Source organism: Mesitornis unicolor, unplaced genomic scaffold (assembly GCF_000695765.1).
Source record: "Mesitornis unicolor isolate BGI_N332 unplaced genomic scaffold, ASM69576v1 scaffold49352, whole genome shotgun sequence".
Lineage (NCBI taxonomy): Eukaryota > Metazoa > Chordata > Aves > Mesitornithiformes > Mesitornithidae > Mesitornis > Mesitornis unicolor.
The window spans coordinates 5314-24961 of NW_010170801.1; the positions used below are offsets into that span (position 1 = coordinate 5314).

The 19648-nt window shown below is 52.2% G+C and overlaps 1 protein-coding gene across 2 annotated transcripts; it reads left to right on the forward strand.

Moving 5' to 3' along the window:
* The first annotated feature begins 932 nt into the window (after positions 1-932).
* On the forward strand, positions 933-19266 carry RRBP1 (ribosome binding protein 1). 2 transcript variants are annotated; one of them, XM_010179800.1, is made up of 24 exons: positions 933-1460; positions 1527-1605; positions 5295-5443; positions 5671-5793; positions 6781-6933; positions 7253-7371; positions 8169-8322; positions 10169-10307; positions 10651-10830; positions 11028-11061; positions 11623-11713; positions 12380-12472; positions 12828-12920; positions 13024-13104; positions 13204-13293; positions 13724-13816; positions 15329-15400; positions 15576-15671; positions 16110-16193; positions 16552-16644; positions 17537-17620; positions 18046-18141; positions 18630-18773; positions 19058-19266. In XM_010179800.1, exons 1-24 carry the CDS (start codon positions 933-935, stop codon positions 19094-19096), a joined length of 2907 nt encoding a protein of 968 aa, XP_010178102.1. In that variant the 3' UTR covers positions 19097-19266. The 2 variants fall into 2 exon arrangements, with proteins under 2 accessions (XP_010178102.1, XP_010178101.1); XM_010179799.1 differs by having other exon boundaries at positions 933-1614; positions 10651-10838; positions 11024-11061.
* Positions 19267-19648: the final 382 nt, after the last annotated feature.

Genomic DNA, 19648 nt, shown 5'->3' on the forward strand with positions numbered 1-19648 from the left:
TAATAGCAGAGCTAGAAACAGAAGTGTCACATCCAGCGCTCCCTTTGCAAGTCTCACTTCTTCCTGCAGGCAACTGTTGAGAAGATGAGATAATTCATGAACATGGTTTGTTTGATGTTTTTTTTAAAATCTTGAACTTATGACTTTTATTGGTATTTGCATCTCAAGGAAATGGCTGTGACTTGGTTCTCTGTGTGGTATCAGCTCACCGCATCTGCGCACACAGCATCACTGCTGGGTTGTTTCTCATCGCTGGAAGCAGCTATCCAGGAATATGTGGCCATTGCGTGTCCTCCCAGCTGGGCTGGGCAGAAGCCAGGAGTGCAGCAGGGTGTAGGTGGCAAAGGGAGAAGGCCAGGGCTGCTGGTGAAGCTGAGGAAAACTTTCTTGTCCATGCTTTCTCCTTCCAGGAGGATGTTTTATTCCTAGGTTGAGACCTGGATGTGTATCTGGGTGCAATGAAAAGGCCAGGTGCTCCAGGGAGGGACCAGTCTTGGCCAGCCTGCACCAAACAGTCTGAAAATGGGTTCTCCTACTGCCATGGGGCTGCAGGTATTGCCTGGGGTCATGCAAAACCATCCCATTGGACATGTAATGGGTAGTTGCTCATGACTGTCTCTGCATCCCTGTTTTTTCCTTCACCCTCTTTGGTTCTTCTGGAGGTTGCAGCCGGTGAAATTAATTGCTGTGGTATGACTGGACCACTGCGCATAGGCAATGTAGTGGAGGAGCACAAACTTGAGGCTGTGTAGGCAGGTCGCCCTCACCAGAATTATGTGAATCTTGAGGGTTTGTCTTTTCAGTGCATGGTGACATGGTGGCAGATGTCCGTATGAAACAGCCTGCTCAGAGAGGCTGTCGCATCTTTTTTCTCCACCTCCCCCAACTAACTGTTGTTCTGGTGTCTTGCAGGCACAGAAGAATAAGGCAAGATGGACGTCTATGACCCTCAGACACTGGGCGTTATGGTCTTTGGAGGTTTTATGGTGATATCAGCCATTGGGATTTTCCTAGTGTCCACCTTCTCCATGAAGGAGACGTCTTATGAGGAAGCCTTGGCCAAGCAACGCAAAGAACTCGAGAAGACCCAGCAGCAGAAAATAGAGAAAAAGAAGAAAGAGAAACCTGTTGAGAAAAAAGGAAAAGCAAAGAAAAAGGAAGAGAAACCTAATGGAAAGATCCCGGAGCAGCAGCAGACTCAGGAAGAGACGGATCCTCCCAAGGATGTGGTTCTTGAGCCTGCTGTGGTGCCTGAGCCTGTAACTGTTGAGTCTCCAATCGCAGCAGTGTCAGTGCCCCTCCAGGAAAAGGAGAAACCTGCTCCATCACCTAAAGAGAAGAGGAAGAAGGAGAAGAAGGTGGCAAAGGTAGAGCCTGCTCCTAGCCCAGTGTTGGCTTCACCTCCTGTCAGTGTCCCCAAAAGTTCTCCCATCTTGGAGATGACTCCCAAGGAGGTGCCTGTTATAGCTGTTCCTCCAGTTGGCACGCAGCAAAGTGCTCCGGTTGTCAGCTCTGTCGCCATCAAGAAAACCGATGCTCTTCCGCCCCACGAGGAGCAGAAGCATGATGGACCTGCTAAGAAGAAGGCTGCATCCAAGAAGAAGAGCGAGCCAGGTAGGGCCAAATTCCTCTGCTTATATCCCCATTGAGTAAGCCAGCAGGGCATCTTTGTGCTGTTAAAACAGAGCTATCCCATTCTGAGATCTCTTCATTCTTCCGCAGTGTTGGGAATAGCTGTAGAAGGACTGTCTCTGGTGAGATAGACCATGTGCACCAAGGGGAATGGGAGTTGAAAAAGCCTCTATCGGACTGTAGTTCCCTCTGGAGGGAAGTAGAGTTGAAGTCAAGAGTTTCTTGACTTGTTTTCACTCTGTAATGTGTTGCCTCCTGCATTGGGTACCCTTGCTTGGTGCTTAGCTCCTTGCTCCAGCACACGGATGTTGGAGAGTTACAGGTCCCTCTCGGATCTGCTGTTGTGTTGCGGGTCTCTGAGCAGATCTGCACACCAAGAATGAACAGGAGGTGTCCGTACCTGACCTGGGAGGGGGAGCAGGTGCCATGGTGCTGCACATCTGGGTAGAAAGCCAAGATGAGGTGTTTTCCCCGTCCACCCCTGATGATTAAAAACACACAGGAGCTCTAACACAGGGAGGCTAAAGTTTTCTCTTCTTCAGTGGAGCTAAAAAACAGCATACGGGTGGAGAGAGGATTGAAGGGATTTTATACTGTGGGGGACTGATCATAGGATAGTTAGGGGGAGGTGCCTTTGGATAGAGAAGGGGAAACTTGCCCATCATCATTCGTAGCTCAGTTGATTGACTCAGAGATAGAAGAGATTAAAGAAGGTGGTCCTGAACTCTCGAGGGTGTAAATAGGTGTAGGGAGGGGATAAACAGGTATGTAGCTGGATTCTTGCCTCTTATTGCACTAACATGAACAGTTTGGGGTTTATTTTTGGTTAAGTGATAATTACAGACACTAAAAATGTGAGTGCTTTTAGACCTGTAAAAGTGTTCTCATATGGACATGTGGAAGAAACCTCTCAGGTGTTCTCAAAGATGTGATGTGGTGTGCGTAGGTTTTATTTCTTTATTTATTTACAAAAAAAACCCAACCAAACAAAAAGACATCTCTACTTGCTAGCCTCCTCCAGCACATCCAAACCCAGGCTGCTGTGTAACCTGGCAGCTTCCACACACATGATTTGGAAGAGGACATTTTGCAGCCACTGGTCTCCAAAGTTGGGTTAAACTTGGGAGCAGTTAAAGTTGGGAGCAGTTTTATCTGCTCCTCTGAGGAAAGGATTTTACTAAAGGCCATCTCCACATAGTGATGAGGTCTGAAACAGCTTGAGCAGCCGCTACTGGAGGGTATCACAGCGATGGTGTTGGGGAAACTGGAGGTGCCTGGTTTGGCACATGCACACAAGGATGCACTTTTCTAATGCTGAAAAACATGGCCCTAAATCCAAGCTGTAACAGCTGAGGCTATGTGGATGGGAGATGAACTTTTAGCACTTGTTAATTTGGAAGGTTTTTTGGCCACTCCAGACATCCACTCCTTTGGGTATGAAGTGCCGATCCTGTGTGTCTCAAAAGCCAAGAGTGATGTCTTAGCTGCTGCTGTGGGATTTTTCAAAGGAAAGCTTTCGGTGGTATTTGCGCCACGAAGCTGGCTGCAGTTTGGCCAAGGTATTGTGGGCAGCCTTTCGGCAGCTGTGGTCTCTCCTCAAAGGCAGAAGCAACAAATTACCCTGTGTCAGATAAAAACGGGTGTTCAGAGCGCTCAGAGACATGGTTGGCACTGAAACAGATGGCAAACCTGACAAGATTGGCTTGGGATATTTTTCTCTTGTGTGGTTCGTTTTTAGCCTCCTGCAACACACAGAAATTTGCTTGCCTGGGGTTAGTGTGTACTGGGATGCCAGGTCGTTACCTGTGATAGCCAGAGCCACGCTCTCCTGTGAAACACGTGTGGGTACCCTACCTGTATGCAGCCTCCCGGGCCACTTGAGAAGTGGCTCTCCAGACCCCTCATCCCTCCTGTGCTTTGCCATGGCAACTTTGCCACACAGCTGCTGCTTCTCCTGCTGCTTCCTTCAGCAAGGTGTGAGGTTTCCAACTCGGCAAAGGGGCTTGGGGGCATCATAGGCTTCCTTTTGCCATGGCTGGGCAGGCTGCCCTCGCTCCATTAGCCAGCTGCTAGGTGGGGTTTGCATTGTGCCTGCCTTGTGGAAGGCTCACTTGCGCAACACTGCTGGGAGATGAGCAAAATTTTGCTTGGTGTATCCCTCTGCCCAGCGGGACTGGGCCAGGGTATGTGATGTGCTGTCCTGTGTCCGTGCTGTTGCTGGCGTGAGTGAAGTGTGAGCCATGCTTTTGGGCCCCGGTTGCACAAGGTGGTGGAGCTGCCCCGGCCGTGCTGCTAGGAAGTGGCTGCTGCTGTGGAGACAGACTCTGCTGCTGCCAGGGCTTAGCACTGCCGTCCCAAATGGATCTACCAGAAGCAAACAGTGTGTGCTGGAGCTGCTGGGTGTTCTCAGCCTTTGCTGCTCTGTTGCTGTGGTGAGTTGACCTTGGCTGGCTGCTAGATGCCCACCCAGCTGCTCTCTCACTCCCCCGCCTCAACAGGATGGGGGAGAAAATAAAATGGGGAAACTCGAGGGCCAAAATAGAGACAGGGTGATTACTTAGCAGTTACTGTCACAGGCAAAACAGACCCAACTTGGGGAAAAAGAATTTAATTGATTTCCAGTTAAAACAGATGCAAAACAGAGACAAAATTAAAACACCACCTTTCCCCCCGCCCTTCTTCCCAGTCTAACTTTGCTCCTTCCCTCCTGACTCCTCTACCTCCCCTCCCTGAGCAATGCAGGGGGATGGAGGCTGTGATCAGTTCATAGCAGCTCCTCTCTGCCACTCCTTCTTTTCCCCTGCTCCATTGTGCAGTCCTTCAGGACAAACCTGCCCCTGCGTGGGCTCCTTTCCAGGGCTGCAGAGGAATCTCAGCTCCAAAGCCTGCAGGACCTCCTCCTCCTCCTCCTCTGACTTTCCTGCTTGGGTGGTCCTAGCTCTGAGTTTAAGAGACCCTGGTTTTAACAGTTTCAGAGGCTCTGGAGCTACTGGAGTTCAAACTGCTTCTTCTTCTGGGATTTTTTCTATGACCACTGGGCCATAGAAACTGTGCAGAAACTCCTAAACCGCTACCTGCCACCCTTTATCCATCCTGACCATGTGCACTGTGGTCCTGCAACAGCATCATGGTCCCTGATGCTCCTTGGCTTTCCTGGGTTAGTAGAGGGGTATGGGAAGGGTCGGAGCTGTGTGGACCCTTAGCAAAGAGGTGGAACAAACCTGTCTGGTGGCAAGTGGGAGATGACCTTGCTATGCTCTGCTGACACCGCTGCATGGGGTGATGGCCCCCAGCAAAGCTGTATCAAGGTGCGTTCCAGCTTCTGCTGCTCAACGCGTCTCTGCTCCCTGGCATTGGCAAAGCATGCCCAGCTACTTTTAGGAATCACTCCGGTTTGATGGAGGGTGGTGGCAGGGTGGTGGGACCAGTAGCAGAGCCAGACAGAGGGGATAGCTGGCTCAAGAAGCACACGTGTGTGGTGAGTGTCGTCTCCAGCACTTCTCACATCACTTTCAATTACAGAGGTATCAGACTTGACTGTGAGATCTGGGTGGATGCTGGTTTGAAACGGCAATTGCAGGGTTGAAGACAACTGAGATGATGCTACTCAGGTCTGCCATCGGCTTGAGCAGCCCCAACCCCTACTCTCTTTCCTTCCCTAGCACCCACGGACTCAGATGGGCCCCTCTACCTGCCCTACAAGATGCTGGTGTCCACTGTCAGCAGCATGGTGTTCAGCGAGGGGGAGGCCCAGCAGCTCATCGAGATCCTGTCGGAGAAAGCGGGCATTGTCCAGGACGCCTGGCATACGGTAGGGCTGCCAGTGCTGTTGTGGCCGCCTGGGGCTCTGCTGAGCCTCAGGAGATGTGGAGGGGAGAGAAGGCATCCTGGTTTTGGGCAGGCTGGCCCTGAGGGTCGGTCTTGGAGACTGGTGCTGAATTTTCCCCTGGAGCGGAAGCCAGAATCCCATGTGCGTGGGGTGGAGGGGATGGATCTGGAGGTGGTGGTCCCCACTGATGTACCACCCTGCGCTGGCAGGCCACACAGAAGGGCGACCCAGTCGCTGTCCTGAAACGCCAGCTGGAAGAGAAGGAGAAGCAGCTCACTGCCGAGCAGGAGGACGCGGCTGCTGCCAAAAACAAGCTGCGGGAGCTGAGCAAGGTAAGTATTGTACGCCCTTCCTCGCATCCCCAGCATGGGCTCTGCTCTTCGTGGCTCGCCGTGTGCCTCCCTCCCCCCGCATCTCTTACCCCTCGGAGGCGAAGCCCAGGGACTATCTGGGCCCTTCACCAGTTCACTGTTTTTTCCCCGAAAAGGGGAAGAGATCCCCTCCTGACCTTTCCTGGGCCTGATCCAGCCCGAGGAGGCACCAGCCCAAAAAGCCACAGGGTAGTGTCTATTGGCAGCTGCAGGAGAAGCAGGGGAAAGCCCTTCCCATAAGAGACTGCAGCTTTCTGCTGCTTTAGGGAGGAAAATAGATTCCTTCTCCTCTCTGTCTGGCTCTCCTGAGGTGAAAAGGTGCTGATTAGTCCCTTTTTAAGGAGCCTGCTCCTATTTACAGCCTCCTTCCCCAACTCGGCCCCCTGCCTCCACCTCTTCTTGAGTGCTGTATTCAGATCAGACCCCTGCCATGCTGGACTTGAGTCCTTCTGCCTGCAGGCAGGAGAGGAGAGGGCAAACCCATCCCATGTACTTGGGCGCCGTGCTAAACCCCTGCCTGTGCAGACTGCCTAGGATTGCATGGGATTGCCCAGCTAGCCAACAGAGCATCCTTGCCTTGGCATGGGGGCAGAGGGTGTTTGGGGTTTTAAAAATTTATTTATTTTTATTTTCCTGCATTGCCCAAAACTTTGTGATGTTATTGATCCTAGCGGGGGAAGGGGGGGCGGGGAATAAAATTCCAGGCTGTCTTACTCCTTTCTCTTAGCTGGCCCAATGTGGAACAACAGTGGCATCCAGTGGCCACAGAGCCCAAAACAAAAGGCAGGAGGAAATGTAAGTGCTAAACGGTGTAGCAGGGCATGGGGGCAGCTCCAAAAGGGCTGAAATTTTAAGTCGTCTAAGCTAGGAGGCCACTGGTTTTGCATCCCCTTAAAGTGGGGAAACTCATACGCTGAGGTCTAACTTGGGTGACTTCTTTTCCCGAAGGAACTGGCAGCTGAGCGGGCCAAGGTGGTGGCTGTGGAGGGCAAGCTGAAGGAGCAGCTGCTCGCCCGCGAGCGGGAGATTGCAGCGGTGCAGGCCCGCATGCAGGCCAGCTACCAGGACCACGTCAGTGAAACACAGCAGCTCCAGGGCAAGGTGAGTCACACACTGTGCTCTGCAGCTTCCTCCTCTGGCTACTGAGTGGCTTTTGGTGGCAGATGTGTGGTCTTTTGGAGAAGACTGAGATATGTGAGGGACCAGAGCCTCTGGGAGGGGTGAGATGGTGTGGTAATCCTGGACTGTGGTGCTCGAGGGAGAAGAGGCATGTGGGAACATCAGCATGGGATGTTGCATCCCTGGAGGCTGTCAGCATCAGTAGACACACCCCCTGTGTTGCCAAGTCCCTCTTGCTCATTGCATGGGCTTCACAGGGAGAGCAAAGAGGCTGGCATTAACCCCTGTTGGGCTCCTCTAGATCCGGACTCTGCAGGAGCAGCTGGAGAACGGCCCCAACACGCAGCTGGCGCGTCTGCAGCAGGAGAACTCCATCCTGAGGGATGCCCTCAACCAGGCCACCAGCCAGACGGAGAGCAAGTAAGGCCGGGGCAGAGGGCAGAGTCTGGGGCTGTCCCCTGGCAAACCCTGGGGTTCACTGTCCATAGGGCTTGGCCACCCCCTTTCTTGAAGATACTTCTACAGACACCCCAAATAGTTGGATGTAGAGGATTGAGTCAGGAAGAGCTTGCCAAATGGCTTTTGGGGGGCTGGTAGGGAAACAAAGATGTTCTTCCCAAGTGGAAGGGCAGGGGAAACCCTTTCTGCTTTGGGGTCACCTGTGCTTATGCTAGAGCCAACAGGCAGCGGAGTAGGGGAGAGAGGACCAGAAGGTGCTGTGGCATTTTCCTGCTTAGGGGAGCTCGTGCTCTCCAACTTCAGAAGAAATGCAGCTGGCTCTTTGATGGGAGTGATGCTGCAGATAACCAAGACCTGCCTGTTGCATGCAGAACGAATAGGAGCTAGGTAGAAAAATTACACACTCTTTTTTATAGAAAGTCTGAAATGGCTGGTGATTAACAGCGGTCAAATAATTACAGACCAGACTCCAGCTGCTTAGAGTGGTTCCTCTTGTGTCTGGGAAGACAGATCCTCGTGTCCTCTACTCCATGAGAAAGGAATGACTCCTGTGACTGAAACACAGCTGTTGAAAAGTGATTTGTCGACTCTTTCCACCTCCCCCCCACCGAAGGACCAGGCGTGTCCTGGAAAGCGGGGAACACAGTCATTTTTCAAATCCTGTATCAGGCCTGCAGGAGGATGTGTTCTCCCCTAGGTACCATCAGAGACACTTGACTGGCCTGCGGGCTAAAATAACCCTGCTTCTATTGGTGCAGGCAAAACGCTGAGCTGGCCAAGTTACGGCAAGAGTGCAACAAGCTGATGAAAGAGCTGTCTGAGAAATCAGAGGTGCTGCAGCAAGAGGAGCAGCAGAAGAAGAGCTGGGAGATCAAAGCAGCGGCCTCAGAGAAGCAGATCGAGCAGCTGCAGGTCAGGCCAGCACCAGCAAACCTGCTCCCCTCGCAGAGGTGGGGCAGGTGGCTAAATTACGTGGGATCTGTGGACTTAGCCATGGGAAGAGCCTGGAGGGAGATGAGCATCCAGAGGTGGAAAGCAAGCTGCTTTGCAGACCCCTTAATTGCGTCCTCCCTCATTATTTTGTCACAAGCAACACACTCTTTGTGCAGCATCACCAGCAAAGCCCAGGAAGCGTGATGCCCTCGTTGAAGCTGTTCTTTCTTGCTTGTGAAGCTCATGAGCCTGGTGTGAAGGTGTCATGGGGGGGAGCTTAAAATGCTGCATGCTGCTGGGTGGTACCCTAAGGCGAGAGAGGAAACCCAGTGGCTCACACGGATGCGTGTGCTCTTTCTTGACTCAGCTGTTTTTAAGCCCGTTGCTCTCCCTCCTTGGTGCAGGAGGTAGAGCTTGTGGCTTTTTTTGTTGTCATCAGGGTGTGGCTGAATTTGGGGTTTTTAGGGGTGTTTAAAGGACACCTCCCAAGTAGAGCCTCTGAGAACACTGTCAGCAGAGGAGCAGTAGCATGTTGCCAATAGACTGGCTGTACCCATGCAGGGAAGAGCATCTTCTGGGGCGGGTGGCAGCGCTTCTGCTGGGATTTGGCTAATCCAGGGGCTGGGAGTATTGATCCTGGGTATCTTGACCTGGAAGCTTGCACTTCTTTCCCCCAGGGGTGGTAGACAGGGTGAGGGATGTGATGGGTCCCTCTTGCACATGCTGTGGCCTCTGAATTGCTCTGGCCTCTTTATGAAGGGGCTGTGATGGGGGAGACCTTTATCTGGGCATGTCAAAATAATTTTGTGTAGGTGCTCCTAAAGCAAGGGACCTTTGATACCCTTTTTCTTAATTTTTTGGATGCCTCAGGATGCAGATCTCCTTTTGCTGGACTGTTTTTTGGCTCCTGCTGCTTTTGCAGCTGAGGAGCAAATGGGGTGATACGGGCATGCAGCTGGCATGAAGGCAGAAGTCTCTTTTAGGCAGGCTTTTAGGATAACTTCTCCAGGGCTGTCAGCTTGCTATGCACCTTAATACTAATTAAATAAATCATACTAGCTGGAAGACTTTAAAGCCAGTGGTGTGTTAAGGTGCTAGGTAGAACGCACTCCACAGTAACACCTGGAGCACTGAGCTGAGGATATGGGGTCAAATCCTCAAAGAAGAGTGAAGTACTGCTTTCTTGGTGGTTCTGGAAGCACCACTTAGGCAGAGGTGGAGCTGCTGGTTTACCTTCTTCTGTCCCCTCCATGCAAAGCAGCATTTCTCCATCTGCAGGGGTGCAACTCATACCCGTAGAGCTGCTGGTTTGCAGCACGCTCCTAATCCTCCTCCTCTGCCTTCCCCCTTGAAGCACCGGCCTTGGCCAGGCCTCTTCCCTGCTGCTTTCTGAGATGGAAAAAAAAAAGTCTTTGCTGGCCCAAACCACACAGAAAATTCCTCTGCATGTAGAAACACGTGGCTGGGTGTCTCTGTCCTGCTAAGCACCATGGCAGTACCTCTCCCTGCTGGGCTGGGGCTGTGTGTTAGGACCAGGGCTTTAAGAGGTTTTTCAGAGCTTAACTTTGTGGAGGGGAGGACGACCACGATGTTGGCCCAGAACTGAGATGTTGGGGTGTTGTCTGCTTCCCACTTGAGGCTTGGCACATGATAAAACATGAGCGTGAAGCAAGATGCTTCATGCACAAGGGGAGCGCAAGGGAAGGATGACTTAAACCCCCCTAAAGCACAGCTTAAAAATAACATTATGTGACACATGGAGCTTTGCATCAATTGGCCAGGGTGCCTGGCACGCTACGGAAAGCCTTCTCTTCCTGCTGTGCAGGCTTCCCAGAGGGAGGTGGAGGCGGCGCTGCAGAAAAGGCTTGACGAAGTAAGCGACGAACTCCGCAAAACCCAGGCCAGCTACAAAAGCGTGTTAGCAGACGCAGAAAAGGCCAAAGGACAGCAGCAAAGCATTGCTGGTGAGGACCTTGGATCAATGCAGGGAGAGCTCTGGGGCAGACTTTGAGCTTTCAGGGCTGGGTGCTTGGTGGGGCTGGTTGGGGCAGAACAAGTAGACCCAGGGAGGATTTAGGCTGCCTGGTGTTGGCGTGAGCAAGACACAGGACTGGTCCATGACCAGGATGCCACTCCAATGCCTCTCTCCTGTGCTATCCTTCATCCCTGCCTGCCCTTTCTGTGCCTCCTGAAAGCATCCACAGCCAAGGTTTCTTTGGCCAAGAGTCCTGTTTGGGCAGGGCAGGGTAGGGAGTCTCCAAATGTGCTTGCACCTGCCTTACCTTGTTTCTCACATTCCTCCAACAGAACTGCAGGCCAAGCTGCTGAGCTCCGAAGCGGAGGTTAAAGGCAAGTTACTGGAGCTGGACAACGTGAAAGGGAAACTGCAGAATGCCAGCTCAGAGAATACAAAGCTCCTGGAGAGGATCAAATCCATTGAAGCTCTGCTGGAGGCAGGCCAGATGAGAGAGGCAGAAAAAGACAGAGGCTTGCAGGTCGGGTGCTCGTTTAATTGGGGTGAGAGGAGGAGAGGGAGTCACACTGCTCAAGGAGGTGTTTTTGCACTGTGTTAACACAGTATCTGTGTTATATTTGCTTTGGGACCCCCTCTGGGATGCCACATAAAGGGCTGACCATCACATGCCTAGGACAGGTAACGAAGGTGCTTTCTCTCTTACAGGCAGCCAATGAAGCAGAAATGAAGCAGCTGCGGTCAAGGTGGGTCTTGTGCACATGGAGTGTCTAGGTGCTGTTCAGTTGTCTTGGCACCCCAGGAGATTTGGGTGGTTCTTGTCAAGGATTTGAACCTTCCTTGGCCTGCTCAAGCTGAGATTCCTTTCCAGGCAGATGGTGGATCTGAGGGTGTGGAGGAAAGCTGTAGGCTCTTGGGTATCTAGTCAGCAACCCTGGTTTATGGTTACTCAAGCCAGAAGGATGATGCTTTCAGAATACAGAGCTGTGGGCTGTCCCAGCCTAATGAGCCGTTGGGAGCAGTCCCAGTTGTGTGAGACAGAATTTCTGGCCTGTGGATCAGGTTACTTCTTCCTCTCATCCTGGGTGTACAGCCAGCCAGCTACTGGCCTCCTTGTTATTGCTGATAAACCAGTAGAAACCTAAATACCACTCCAGAATTGCCATGGCCGTGCTTTTTAGTCCCCCTCCCTCCTCCTCCTCCCCACTGTGTGTAGATCCCGGAGCAGACAAGAATAGGAAGGGCTGTGGTCCCCATCTCAGGAGCGAGGTGGATGCTGAGACTCACTGCTACATCTGCCTTTCCAGGCTCCAGGAGAAGACAGACCAGCTCTTGTCCTTGGAAAGGGAAGCCACAGAGCTGCGAGAGGCGGTGGAGCAACAGAAGACGAAAAACAATGTACGTGAGTGAACTGGGCTCAGCTTTTTCAGTTGGGGTTTGAATGATAACCTGTTGTAGTCAGCTACCGATGCTTCCAAGATGTGGCCAGAGGTTCTTCCAGCCATGTTGAGCCCTGGAGGCATTGCCTCGTCTGCTGAAGAGCAGGAATCCTTCAGGCAGGCTGCACAGCTCAAGGGCTGCCTGGGTGGAGCTGTCTGTCCCCTGTTTTCTTAAGAGGTTTAGGACCTGGTAAGCCAGGGAGATCCTACCCCGGCAGGGTCAAGGCAATCCCTGAGCAGGGGTCTCTCACACCTCATTGCTCCTCTGCTCCTTATCCCTCTACTCCAACATGGTATCAGTGGTGTGAGGCAACCTTGCAGCCCTCTACTTGCCCTGCATCCTCTCTAGGCATCCTGCGAGCTGTTTCTGGAGCCCCTGTCTCCATTCAGCTCTGCTCTACTCCCTCAAAGCCACTGCCTGAGCGATGCGGTGCATTTGACCACTGCATGGATGGAGGGGAAAGGGGCACACACGGGCAGTGGAATGGAAGACCCTTAACAAAGTGATGGGCTGCTGCTCGTTTTCCTGTGCAGAGGCTTTGAAATCCTCCACAGTGCCAACAAGCAGCTTGGTGGCCTTTGGCGTGATGTGTGGCTTATTGCCCTGTCTGTGTGGTCTTGGCAGGACCTTCGTGAGAAGAACTGGAAAGCAATGGAAGCCTTGACCATGGTGGAGAAGGCGTGCGAGGAAAAGCTTCTTGCTGCTACAAAAGCAAAGGTGAGCGCAGCATTTCTCTCAAGCAGTGATGCTGGTGTGGTAAGGGACACATTCAGCCTCCCCGAGCCACCAAAGATGCTTGCCCTGGGTTGCCTGCCTCCTCTTAGGAGCAGTGTTGGCCCAGCCCTCCTGCCAGCTTCTCCAAAGTTTGTCTTGAGGGATGTGTATCCCTGATACAGGTCATGGTTGGGGAACTGGGAAGATGGATGACATGGAAGGGACATTTTCATGGTTCTCAGTGGCAGGAGGTTTCTCTGTTGCCTGTTTTTCCTGTGGCTGTAGGCACCAGGAAGGAGGGATGCTGGCCAGCAGGCGCCCAAGATCCCCATCCCATGCCAGTTTGTCCCTCTTATAGGAAGAGCTGGCCCAACAGCTGGATGCGCTGCAGGCACGAACCAAGCAGACACTGCTCTCCGCCCTCCCCGGAGTCTCCGTGTCCTCACAGCAGGTGGGTATGGGCTTTCTCAGACCCCCACAGGGCCTCCACCACATGGGGAGCACAGAGGTCTAAGCGCAATTTTTCTTTCTTATCCTCTTCTTTTCAAACTCAGGATTATGACATGTGGCTACAAGAGTTTAAAGAGAAGACCAAGGAGGTGCTAAAGCAGCAGAAAATTACAGCAGAGCCCTCAGTAAGTGAAGGGGCTGAAAAGTGGAGGGACAAGGGAGTCCCTGAGGGTCACTAGTTTCTTTTCCTCATCTCTCTCTCCATCCCTTCTCTCTCTTTCAAGGATTCAGCACTTAAATTAAAAGAGGCAGAGGAAGCCCAAAGCACTTTACAAGCAGAATGTGAGCAGTACAGAGCTATCCTTGCAGAGACGGTAAGTTGCAGCCCTTTGCCCTGTGTTGGTCTTACACTAGAAATACCTCTTGAGAAGTCTCCTAGAAGCCCAGGCTGCCCATGGGATCATGGTGGGCATCCCTCAGTATGCTGGGGGGCTGCTGTGTGGAAAACTATTTGCCAATGAGACAGAGGAATAGGAGAAATCCAAATTTCTAGAGCTCTTCTTCAGTCTAATTTTGTTGGAAACCCTTCTGGTGGTGGTGGGACATGGGACAGCAAGGGCTCTGATGAGCAGGGAGGTTGAGCCAGCCAGGGGGCCCCTAGCCCCACCTGGGGCACCTAATTCTGCCACTTCTTTGGCCCAAATTCTTGGAGAGGCGTTGGGTATGCCAGGACTTCCAGCCTCGACACTGCTGGGCTCAGAATGGCTGGAAGAGCTCTGGGCCCAATGGAGGCTTTGCCTACAGGAAGGGATGCTGCGAGACCTGCAGAAGAGCGTGGAGGAGGAAGAGCAGGTGTGGAAAGCAAAGCTCACGGCATCTGAAGAGGAACTCCAGAAGGTGCGTGTTTGTGGCACACCTGGGTTTGTTGCTTATGGAGCTGGAATTGCAGGAGCAGAGGAGTTATTTGCTATAAATTGGGTGGTGACCCTAACTGTTCCTGTCAGTCTTGAACTCTGAGACACAGGGACTTTCTCTACACCCCAAATCCACCCCTCCTGTCACCAAACCAGCAGACAAGAAGCCCACCTCACATAGGAGCTAAGCCTCTCTTCCTGCTGGATCCCAGCTTCCTGCCTGGTATGTGCCTAGGCCCTGCCAGTGGAGCTGTAGGGATGGTTGCAGCTCCCTGGTTCAGGCACGGTAGTTGGGAAATCACGTCACCACTTTGGTAATCCAAGCTCTTGTGCTTGGAAATTGGGCTGAGCCCTCCTGGTGGATGCTGGCTCAACAGGGGGAGAGCACGTGCAGCGCTCTTGGACTCCCATTTTCAGAAGAATTTGGCTTGCTCTCAAAACTCAGGTTGACCTTGGCGTTCTTTGAGCTTTCAGAAAGGAGCTGAGGTCCAGGCCATGTACTGCACATAGTTTTGGGTCCAGCTATCTGTCTAGCTCTGGGACCTGCTCCTCCTAGGTAAAAAGTCAGCTGGCAGCTGCCAGAGAGCTGGTGTTGCCTGGGATTTTGATGGGGAGCACATTTCATGAGCTCTCGTGACTTAGCTGAGGTCTAGGAGAACTTGGCTGGCTGTGCCTTTTCTGCAAAGTGGACTTATCTCCTCCTTCTTGAACACAGAACTGAGATGAAGCTACTTTCCATGGTCTGGCTGCTCCCCATCCATCACATGGGGTTTTGGAGTTAACAGGGGCCGCAGGGAGGTGTGGGAGCTCTTGTACAAGAGATCTTTGATTTCTCAGCCCGTTGCTGGCTCCTGCCATACCAGCGCTGCTGAGGCCTGGTGTAGGATTGCACCGGGATGACGTGGCTGCCACTGGTGTGCTGGCAGTGGAGTGTGCATGATGGGATGAGCGTCTGGTGGCTGGGTCAGAGGGCCCGGAGCAGTCCTGCCTCTCTGTGGAGAAGAGGTGAATTCCTCCTTTCCAAATAAAATTCAGCAACTGTGGAGTCGTTGTCAAAAATCAGTCAGTCCAGGTTTAAATGCAAACCCCATGGTTTGTTTTTTTCTGATGGCTTGACTTTTCCTAATAGCAAAGCCTATGACATCTCATTGGAAAGTCTACCTTGCTGCTTCCAAACCAAAGTCTACTTTGCTGCTTTCAAACCAAAGGCGCTTTCAGTAGGAAACTTGCATCAAGTCTGGTGCCAGTTTCTGGAGTGTTGAAAGCTGACTTCAGCCAGCTGAAGTCCTGTAGGCAAAAGCTATTGCCTTGCTCCATGATTTAGGGTCTGCAGGCTATGGAGCTCTGCTTTAGTGTCAGGTCTCATCCATGCTTGTGTACAGGATGAAGTGGGCGAGGTGGGAGTGAAACACAGGCTGTTTTTTGGTTGAACAAAAGATGCTCAGTGTCCATGTGAGACAGCATTCACTGACTTCTCTGGTCCATTCTGGCTTAGTCGCAACTCCAGCTGAAATCCCTTGAAGGCATGGTGGAGAAGTTGAAAGCAGATCTGCAGAGCACAGATCAGGTAAGGCTTTTTGGGTATGGGAAAAGGTGTCAGATGGATGTGTGCTGAGCTTGGGCTGAGGTGGGACCCATCTCCTGACCTGCCCTGGGGAAGGCAAGCTTGGACCATGGGATGTTTGCGATGTGTGGGACCTCAAACAATCAACCTCCTCCTGCTTTCCTCCCTTTTAATCCAGCTAAAGGAATACACCTCTCTTCTGGAAACACAACTGGAAAATCACTTGGAGACAGCCAGCTCCGAACGCCAAAACTACACAAAAGAAGTTGAAGTAGTAAGTGGGGTGGCTGTTACCTTCTTAAATGCTTCTGTCTTCTGAGCCTGACTCACTACCTATCAATGTTTTGGAGATTTGGGGAGTGCCCTGAGGATCTGCAGCTTTGCAAGGCAGGAGAAAACGTATGTGTTTGCTCCGGTCTGGGTTGTAGACACCTAAAATCAGGAGATCCATTGACAAGGTGATGGGACAGGGAGATCTGTATGGAGATGCTGTCTGCTGCTTCTTGGTGTCCTGTGGGATTTCTGTGGCTCAGGTGAGACGGAGCTGTCTGTCCCTCTGAGCAGGCATCAGCGGGCAAGTTAGCAAGTGATGCCATCGTGGCCTCTTAAAGAAGATGCTGCATCATAAAAATGCTTCTGTGAGCCAAAGGGCTGCAAAACGAAGTGCATAAATAAATTGACTTTGTTTTCTCCTTCTGTTCCTCCTTGACAGTTGAGGCAGCTCTTGTCAGAGTCCCAGGAGCAGCTGGAGGCAGCGAAGACAGAAACACAGAAGCAGAGCAAGGAGCTGGCCCTGGTAAGGGGGCACCCCTGGAGCTGCCTAGCTAGGACCTCGCTGCTCTGCCTGGTGCTGGTTTGCAAACCCAGCTGTGGGGCCAACATCCCCCCTGCAGGTTTGGGGAGGGGAGGAAGGCACAGCCAGCACATAGGGAAACCTGGTGCTGCTGGGCGCCGGACTGATCTGGCTTTCAGAGGGGATGTTTGAGACCCAGGAGGAGGTTTTTATTTGCCTGCCTTTCCTCCCATGATGGGGGTGGGAAGGAAGGGAGAGCAGCAAGGCTTGTGCAAGCTGGCGTGTAGCGGAAAAACCCAGCTGCCCTGCCACTGGATACTGGTTACCCCCAAAACCAGGCTTGCTGGTTGACTCCTTCCAGGTCAGGCAGCAGTTGAATGAGATGAAGAGCCATGTGCAGGATGGAGAAGTAGTGGGGTTACAAGCTGACCCAAGCGAGCCTGCGCCCCTTGAGGTTAGGGTGGTGAGACCGCTGCCTGTGGAGGCACTGACCCTTAACCGTGTCCCTTGTCCTGTCTCACCGTCTCTAACCGCATGGAGAATCGCACGTGGCTTTGCTCAGGACTGTCGTGGCTGTGTTGTCTCCTGTCCTGTGTGTTGGGGGGAAGGCAGCCCCCCATTCTTTCAACCATGCATCCTATTCCCACTCGGAACATGTCACCAGATGGATTTCACCAGGCTGTTCCCCTTGGGAGCCCTCCATCATGGCATCAGACTGGCAAGATTTTGAGAGAGGCAGGCAGGGTATGCTGCAAGCCCTTGGGCCAACATTGCCACACGAAGATGCCCCATTGGGTTCAGGGCTTGGGCCTCCTCAGAGGAAGTGGACACTCTGAAAGAGCTGTGCCGGGATCCCTTCCCAACCAGTAGGGATTAGGATTATAGAGGCTCTGTAAATCTTGCTGGAGCCGGGCTGAGAGCATTAGCAGCGACTGTTCCCTTTCAGACCAACACCTCTTGACTGTGGTGGTGCTGCCGCAAGCCAGGCTCTGTCTCTTTCCTTTAATCCCGTTAACTGTGGAGCCTTCTCCTGGCCGCGGGGACCTGCCAGGCACGTCCTCTGCTATGGGGTGCCTCTCGTCCCAGGTCCCAGCTGGCACTGCCAGAGGAGCAGGCAAAATTTGGTCACGCAAAGCCAAGCCCCAGGCTCGCCATTGGCATCCTCCGGGCTTTTGTACAGAGTGGAGGGGATGCCAGTACCTATTGCCCTTTGGTGCCCTGGGCAAAGCTTCAGTTTTCGTTTCTTCTGTCTAGCCTAGCTTTCTTGGTAATGCCCTGCTAGCTCATCTCTTGGGTCTCTTTTAAAAAAAGATATTTCTGTGTGTTTTCCCCTTTTGCCAACACAGTTGAAAACCCAGCTGGAACAAAATGAAACGCTGGTGGAGAAGGAGCAAGTCCTGCGGCAAAAGCTGGCACGGGAGCTGGAGGAGGTAAGTGCAAGTGAGGAGGATAGAAGGGTTTGCAAAGCCTTCATGGGTTCTTGGCTGCTAGTGAAGCCCAAGAACTAATTAGAAGAATTAATCTGAAGGTTTTCTCCATCCCTATCAGCATCTCGGACATCGCCACATTCCCTCACACATCTGAAGAACTTCTTGCAGCAACTGTGCTAAAACTACATGGCATTGCTGGCCCCTCTAGTTGACCCTCGCCCTGTCCCCCGATGTTTTTTGACAGCTCTCTTCCTTGAGGGCTAAGGGCTTTATCTGGGTTTCATTCACCCACCTGACAGGAGCTGTATAACCTAATTCTTCCCCAGAGGCAGACTCACTGAGGACCAGGGGCCTGTGTGGGGCAGGATGCAAGAGGTGCATGCCACCATTAGCTTGTGTGTTTGAGTATATGTCCCCCCTTCCAGGCCCAGAGGTCAGCCTGCAGTTTGCAAGCAGAGCTGGAAAAGCTGAGACTGGCTGAAAACGCAGCAGCTTCGGACACGGAGGCCCAGCATCTCAAGGTGATTTGGCTGCCCTGCTCTCTTGTGTGTAGTGTTCAGGCAAGCCAGCCAAAGCTGTGTCCAAGCAGGACTAAGGGCATAATTTATAATTCCTGGGGATGGTGGAGCAAGGTAGATGGTTTCCCTGCTGGTAGCTCCCTGCCTGGGTCTGGCTATGAGCTTCGATGTGTTTGAAGGACAGCAGGGTGCAAGTCACAGCCACTTCATCCATGTTGGCCAACATAAGGGCCATGCCCTCAGCCAGCGGTCTCACAGGCTGGGCTTTGCACCAATTGGGAAATGGTTCTGCTCCCGTGAGGTTGTCTCAGCCCGTGGCACCTCTGGGGAGCCAGAGTGAGCTGTAGCTGCTGGGGTGGAGGGAGCTGGGTTCTCCTCTTGTGGCCACTGAGGCAGCTCACTGCAGAACCAAGGTGTTTTGGAGGGGGTGAAAAGGTCACCAGACAGCAAAGGGAGGCTCAGACAGCTGCCTTCTTTTGACTCCCATGTAGGAAAGACTTGAAAAAGAAAAAAAACTAACAAAGGACCTGGGCCAGGCAGCAACCAAACTACAGGAGCTACTGAAGGTTACCCAGGACCAACTGGCCAAAGAGAGAGAGACGGTGAAGAAGCTGAAAGAACAGCTTCAGGAAACGGTACTTGTGGTGGCCACAGCCCTCCCTCCCCTTGATGCCAGCAGAGGCCGCGGGGAAGCATGCGTCAAGCAGTGGTTTAAAACCAGAGGCAAGGTAGCACTGGCTGCCAGAAACCATCTGGGTGGCTTTTGGGAAGCCCTGGGACCACACAAGATAGTGGTCATGGTTCTCCCTGCCCAGAAGGCAGGACCTGGCTCACCTGTGAAGTGCTTGGGTGCTTGAGCTGCCATGACAATAAGGTTGAGACCCAGTTGAGTAACCCACCTCTGTTTTTCCTTCTCCAGGGGGAAGAGAACAGTTCAAAGGAAGGGACTTCAGTTTGACAAGTCTGTGACCTAGACCTTGCCATTCAACTTACCAAAATGCCTTACACATTCCTAAAAATAAAAATATATGCTGAATTTACTGTAGATAAAAGATACAAACCATTAGTGACCCAAAACCTAGTTTTGAAACTTTTTAAAAAAATATACAAAAAATGCCAAAAAACCCCAACCAGTAAACACTGCAGGCGTACGTTTCTAAGAAAATCTTCATACTGTTTTGTAAAACCGTTCGTTCCCGGCGGAGCCGCTCCTGCTGCGCCGGGCCTTCACCTTCCTATCACGACAGAACCCACGAGTGTGTGAAAAGGGAAGACTGTGTTTGTACATCAACCGGTGCAATTATTATTATTATATATTTTTCCTTTTTTTTTTTTTTTTTTTGAGTGAAAGGAGTGTGAAAGTAAGACCCACCATGGAAAGAAGCCTCTCTTTGATGGGTGGCTTTTGGCACGTATCCTTTTGTGTATTTCTGGGTGTCGATGCAATTAAAATGACGTAGTGAAGAGAGCTTGTCCTTGCTTTATTTTTCTGTTGTTGGTTGGTTGTTTT